This window comes from Dioscorea cayenensis, unplaced genomic scaffold (genome assembly GCF_009730915.1).
Source record: "Dioscorea cayenensis subsp. rotundata cultivar TDr96_F1 unplaced genomic scaffold, TDr96_F1_v2_PseudoChromosome.rev07_lg8_w22 25.fasta BLBR01000380.1, whole genome shotgun sequence".
Classification (NCBI taxonomy): Eukaryota; Viridiplantae; Streptophyta; class Magnoliopsida; order Dioscoreales; family Dioscoreaceae; genus Dioscorea; species Dioscorea cayenensis.
Genome location: NW_024086771.1, coordinates 36,353 through 43,540, shown reverse-complemented (window position 1 = coordinate 43,540; position 7,188 = coordinate 36,353). Strand labels below are relative to the sequence as shown.

The 7,188-nt window shown below is 34.1% G+C and overlaps 1 protein-coding gene across 1 annotated transcript; it reads right to left on the bottom strand.

The window, feature by feature from the left end:
* Positions 1 to 566: 566 nt before the first annotated feature.
* LOC120254207 (filament-like plant protein 7) lies at positions 567 to 6,723 on the bottom strand. Its single transcript, XM_039262350.1, is given in 7 exon segments — positions 567 to 1,387; positions 2,263 to 2,323; positions 2,430 to 3,826; positions 3,828 to 4,792; positions 4,891 to 5,002; positions 5,721 to 5,827; positions 6,502 to 6,723. Coding segments are annotated over 6 exon segments (3,174 nt in total). The 5' UTR covers positions 5,811 to 5,827; positions 6,502 to 6,723; the 3' UTR covers positions 567 to 838.
* Positions 6,724 to 7,188: the final 465 nt, after the last annotated feature.

The window sequence follows — 7,188 nt, the reverse complement described above, 5'->3', positions numbered from 1 at the left end:
GAATAACTCCCTGCAATACATACTATTAGCTTACCTTTTCCCATAATTTTTTTTTATATGGCTATAATGGATTTTAAAAGTTCTAATGAAATATTTAATGTAAAAACAAATAAATGTAACTAAACATTCTACCTTACTAATACCACATTAAATAAAAATATTATTCATGGACATTTAACACGGGACATTTGTTAAATGTCCACAGATTTGAAAAAGTAAGAAAAGAACTGATGGGGGTTAAATGTAAAATTATAGGAGGGACGATTAGATGCTGACTTAACGACCCTATGGATGTTTATAGATTTTTAATCTATGGACGTCCCCAGAAGGCTAGAAGACTAACGCTCACCATTAAATGTAAACAAAAACTTAAATGAAAATGTTAAATAGAAAAACTCTAAAAAAATTTAAATTTATTTCTTGAAATTCTATAAGAGAGCAGGTTATACAACTTCAACTTCTTTAATAGTATATATAGTTATACATGCATAAAATCCATTGCATATAACATTACTAATTTTATTGCAGCAGATCATCTGTAAACATTTTGAAAAGGCTCTCTCACATGAAAGGAAAAACAAAGGCAAAATTTCAGTGCAAATGACTCAGTTACTTTCTATACAAACACGAAGTTTTCAAATTCCATGCCATTACAATCCAGGAACCTATTTTTACAAAGACAGATTCAGGACACAACAAACCATTTATCAACAACCAAACTACCATCGTCTGCAGAAAAAAAAAACGAAAAAAAAAGAACAAAGTTAATTGCATGTCATAAAAAAAACACAAGCCAACTACATTCAAAGTCTCTGCAGAAATTCGTATCAGTGATGTTTTAACATAAAGCAGGCAAATTCGGCTTCTTTTTGCTTTCTCTTTTCCTTTTCGACAAGAGTTTCCTCAAGAAACTTGCACCTCCCTTTTGTCTCTTAGGTATGACAACAAGTGCTCCTGCATCATTCTTAGATTTTTGCCTAAAAGATTCATTCACAGAATTAAATCCTCGAGATGACATTGTTGGCGACTGCTGGATGATGTCTGCTAGTGTTGTATCAGTTTTACCATTCGCCAAAATCTTACTTCCATAGAGCAAACCAGCATTCGGGTTCACGAACGAAGTGCTTGATGGTTTTTGTGGTTCAGTGCATATGACTTCTTTCGTTTTAGGTGATTTTAGCTCCTCAAATTTGGCATCATCTTCCGCTTGCATTTGTTCAAGTAGCAAAGGCCGGCGATTAGTTTTGGAGGTGGCATGAGATGAAACCACCTTGTCGAAAAGAACTGCATCCCTCGGAGAAGCCAAGGCTTTCAGTTGCTTTCCTAGATGTAATATTGTCTCCTGACACTCTGCGAGTTTTTCCGAAGCTGCAGAGATTTCCAAGTCCTGCATTCGACATTTTGAAATGTGCATCAATATGTGATCAATTTCTAAACATCTACAAAGTTCCATAAATATATGGGATATAAATATAAATCACATTATATGATATTTTTTTCCAAAATCCACATTGATCAAACAAAGTGCTACAGGAAATGCCTTTGATCTATCATAGGATGGCATAGAAAATTGGCTTGAGTTTCGTACTATACTTAGTTTATCAACAAGAGTGATATTGCATTTTAGAGATGAAAAAAAAAAAAGAATGAAACCAGATATAAAGTGCACAATGTAACACTAATTCAGAAACTTAAGTTCATACATATTACAAACAAAAAGAACACTCATACATGGGAATACTCAACTCATACACCTACCACCTATAGAATAAGGAATAGTTAAATTTTAATAGAACTTTTTCAAAAATGGCCCTGAGCTTTGTGTTAAGTAAGCATAAATAAGAAATAAATAAATAAAGAACAGAGAAGAATTTTGGCATTTAACTAATCGGTAGTTGAACTACCAAGTATCAAAACATCACAAAGGCAAATACATTAATATAGCAAGTTTAGTACGATATCACAGTTGGCCTTTTTTATATCATTTCCATCTCCTTCATTTGCCTGTACTTTTAAGGTGAAACTAAAAGAAATTTGTAGTCTCACTCTGCATTATATTGCATATATTTCACCAAAGCAATAAATCGCACAGATTGTTTGATCATAATGCATGTTAATTTCCTGAATTTACGAATCAAAATACTCAATACCATATATAAGGCCAATATACAAGGCTCATTAGTAGAATAATATGATATAGTTTAAATTGAAGTGTCATAAAATATTTGAATGAAGATTTTCAAGAACAGATTTATAACTCACAGTTCTGAGTTGCTTTTCTTCTGCGCCAAGGTCATATTTCGAGATTTCCTTAGTGGGTACACTGAAATAATATAATAAGATTATAATTTCAATACCATTTTACATCAATTGAATTTTGTAAAATCTGAAAAATTAAGCATATAGAGAAGAAGTTGTCAGCTAAGTACCTCTCCAACTGAAGTTGTAGTTCAAGACACGTCGCCTCTAGCTCTTCACAGCAATTACTTTTTTCTTCCAATTCAACTTCAATTGATGAAAGCTTTTGAAGTGCATCAATCAATTCAACCTTTGCAACTCTGAGCTGGCTGTTAAGGTCATCATTTGCCAATTTCTGCTTTACAATTTCATTCTCGGTTACTCCTTTCAATTCTTTCAGTTTTGCAAGCTCCTCATGTAGATTGGACACTATTTCTTCAGATTTCTTGAGCTGAGTGATCAAGAATTCATTTTTAGAGCTTATTGACTGGGGCTGCTCATCAACATCTTTATTTTTAGTTTCCAAAGTTAAAAGCTCATTTTTCAGCCACACGTTCACATCTGTAGTTTTAGACTCAACTTCCTCCAATTGTGACATGATAAATAGTCCATTTGAAGTAATTCCCAAAGGTGAAGATCTCTTTCTTTCAAATTCATCCCCGCCAGTAACCCGACACTCTTTTGCTTCAGATTCATTACTAGCATGTGTTCCATTTATGTGATAATGATCTTTGATTGACTCCTTTAAATGTGACACATCTTGAAGGGAAAAACAGTGGTTTATTATCCAGTCCACAGTCGAACCCAATTTGCAAAGAAAAAGTACCAGGTCAGCCTTTCCACTCAATAGATCTTTACTGACAATGACAAAATGTTGTAGAACAGCAATGAGCTCAGAACTTTCAAATAGAAATATGCGGTGAACATATCCAGTAATTGACGAAGGTTTATCATATGGACCGCAAACTTGGTCAAATTGAGATGGAATTTGTTGTGCATTATTATCTGCTGCAAATTTGTCAATTATTCCTTCTGTGAGGTTGACAAGTCTAGACACTGACTTCTCTAGATTTGACTGAGACGATGGTTCGTTTTTGTTTCTACTTGTGAGCACGTCCTTGCTATCTACCTCACCAAATGAATCTTGAGAATTATGTTCCTTGCTCAATGCAGCTCTAACCTCTTCGATGATAAAATCAAGATCAACTTTTGCAGTACGCTGCTTCTGCACAATAACTTTCAATATATCCTGAAGCCAGCTAGGATATTTTTCAAAAGACATATGGTTCGATGAGATTTCACTGCTTACTTGAGGAGATGAACAAAGACTATCATGAACTGGAATTAGCTCCTTACCTGTTGTGACTCGAGGACTGAAATCACTTGCACATCCAGCTGGATTATCTGCGCAAACAATTGCAAATTTCTCCATCTCAACAAAATCATCCATTAAGCTCAATTCTGAGGTTCCTGAAGTCCTTGAAGACCGTGATGGTTGTTTTCCATTTCTAAAATGCTCTAACTCAGAGATTAAAGCAGAAGCCCACGATTCGGCACAGCTAATACTGTCTTCATCACAGCGATCCTCAGAAATCGGTGCCAGATGCAAGTCATATGCTGTTGGGACTGCTTTTCACTAATTCGAGGCATTGCTGTCCCTTTGATAATTCTTCAACCCGTGTCTCAGCATGTGATAATTTGGAAGCTATGCGAGCAAACATGGCCCTTGAGGATTGAAGTTCACTACTTTTCTTGGTCAATGCTTCTCTGAGGGATTTGTTTTCATCTTCAATTGAATTTAATTTTTCTACAAGTGACGCAATAGTCTCCAAAGATGCATCATGACAATAACCAGGAGCAGAATTTCTTATGGAAAAGTCATCCACCATAGCGTTCAACTTTTTCCTCCTACCTCCATCAGCATTATTTCCCAAAATCTCAACCTCACTTCTCATTTTAGCTAAAGCAGCAGGGCCAGGTAGTCGCTTCCGGACCATGATACGTAACTTCTGGCATTCTGCTTCTAGTTTTGTGATCTTCTTAATATTTTCAAGGTGTTGCTTGCGAGCTGCATCAGCCGATCTCAAAGTGAAGTCCCTCTCTTCATTTCGAATATCAAGCTCTTTCTGAAGCATGCAAACCTCATATTTCAGAGAAGAGTTGTTCTTCTCTGAAGCATCAAGTTCCGACACCATCATAGTAAGCTTTTCCTCTGATTGGAATTTGCACACACTTAAATCTTCGATCAGCTTTTCTTTATTCTCAAGAATTTTGCATAAGTTAGTGTTCTCAGCTTCTAATTCACCAAGCTTTTTATTTGTTTCTGCCAACATCCCTTCTAAAACTCTTGTCCTAGCTTGATCCTTTGATAGCTTTGTGATCATATCATTCATCATGTCCTGATGCTCCGCCTTGACAATGCGCAACTGCTGCATATACTCTTTTAAAGAAGTTTCCGAATTTTTAAGTTTTTCTTCAGCAGCTGCTTTCTGAAGCAGAGTATCATCAAGTTGTCGCGTAATAGAAGCAGCTTCTTCTTCAGCTTTCTTCAACCCTAAATAAGATCATATGTTAAGATTATTTCCATGCAGTCATTTAATAGGTCAATGAGATTTGTAGCAGCAAAGCACAAAAAGATAGAAAGAGTGTGACCTGCTGCCTGCTTCGCTAGAAGATCATCTTTTGCAATAGACTCGGCCCGGCAAGATAAAAGTTGCTCATTCAACTCTTCAAGGGATCTCAAAACTTCAAGAGTTTTATTTTCCTGAATCAGAAAAATGAAGATTAAGATATACAGTCTCACAATAATTATCTTTCTTCTTAATGAAATATAGTAAACGAAAGCATATATGCTACATTGATGAGAATTTTCAGCAAGAAACCAAAAAGAGAAATTTATAAAACCATAACAATGCGAAATCAAGGATTAAAGACATTGCTATGTATGTAAGAGATCGAAAAAGCTTTAGCAGAAATGAAACACAATCGAATTGTTAAGGACACATAAAGAAAGATTAGCATCTTTGATGTCATGCAATTAAAGATTGTTAAAAAGGATTAACTACCTATTGATCCATAAAATTAATCAGCTGCAATGACATACAAGTCCCATTGTTCTACATGCTATGTGCTTAAAATCCTGCCATTCAAAATCCATATCCATAACAACCATCTCCATGTGAGGTATTTTAACACAATAGAAACAAAAATGGTTCGATCATGAGGTACTTTGTGAAAAGGCCCGAGATCTTGCCATCACAAATACAATGAAGAGTAGGAGGAACTTTCATTATGCAGGCGTCTTAGAGCACAGGGAAAGAATAATATAAATAATAACTTAGCTTGGTATGAGCATAAGAATACATACAAATAACCCATCAAACATGTGATGAGTTAATTTGAATTATATATACGACAAAAATTTAAACAATGCTAAAACTTAAACAACAGAACAAGAAGAATGGACAGATATCATATATTACCGTGTGGTCAATTCCGCCATCAGCTTTCCCATTTGCAGTGATGGTTTTTTCAGAAGGTTTCTTCCTCCAAAGCCAAGTCTTATGCTCCATCTTTCTTGTTACAATATCTATAATCATTTAAAACAAAACAGTTAAGACAACAATGAAAATTATGAAGAACCCCAAAAATTTAGCTGACTATCAAAAAGGGGTCCAAAGGACAATAATCAGAAATTTGACTCTTTGCATTCAAGATAAGTAAATTACTAATTAATCACAATACAACATTGTAAAAGTTTTATAAACTGAAAATATAAAATTTGCTGGCTTTCCCCTGAATTAAAATTATTTTTATAGCTCATAACTAGCTTGCTTCTAAGCTTAAGCCGAAATGATCGAAAGCAAAGCTGAAAAAAATCTTCTAAGCAAACTTCCAAAATTCCAAGACCAATCATCTGCAAAATATTAAAGCTTTATAACTAGATTTCCAAAATCATTGGAAACAATACAATCATTAGACCTTCTTTAACCATTTGAACAACCCAAAGAACCAAATGAAGAGGATCTTGACTTTCCTATCACAAAAAAAAAGGGATTTCAACTCCAATTTCCAATTTTGACGTCAGTGACAAAGAAAAACTATGGGATTTTTTTTTTAAAATTTGTGAGTGAACACAGACCTTGTTCTGCAGCTCAGAAACTATGGGATTTTGACGTCAGTAACTAATATAAACACAATTCACAAACAAATGAAGATAGATAGATTCAAGCAAAGTTTCCAAATTTGTGAGTGAATACAGACCTTGTTCTGCAGCTCAGAGCATAGAGAGGAAGAGTGTGTGTGCTGGCAAGCACTGAAGGAAGAGAGAGAGGAAGACAATTAAGAAAGGATAGCAATGAAGTCAGTGAGATTCTTGTCTATCTTCTTTCTTTTATAGTCCATTGTCCTCTTCTTTTTTACTCTCTCTTTGTTTGGTAGGTGAGAAAGAGTCCATGGTGAGCACAGATTTTGGGGAGGAAAAGAAGGCCTTGTGTTAAAGCTGCTGAATCAAAGGAAGAGTTGTTTTTAATTATTTTATTTTGAGGGGTTTTTGTGCATATATGACCATGAAATTGCAAAGCATTATAATTACATATAAACCCTCATAAAAGATGTAATTGTTTTTTTTAAAAAAATTTTTTTAATTAAAATTAATTTTTGTATGAATTTATATGGACATATGTATGGCTATGCAAAAGCATCATAAGTACATGTAAGTCCTTACAAAAGTTGTAATTGATTTAACCAAGATTAATATAGTTTGGAGGATGATCTTGTAATTATAAATTTTTATCAGGATTTATTTGAGTATATATACAAAGTCTCTTTTTTTTCCCTTGAGAAATGTTTTCTAGTTTATTTTTCTATATATATATATATAGATATAAAATAATTTATAATAATAATTTTTTTATAGTATTCTCAGGCTGACTTCCTTGCATATTTATG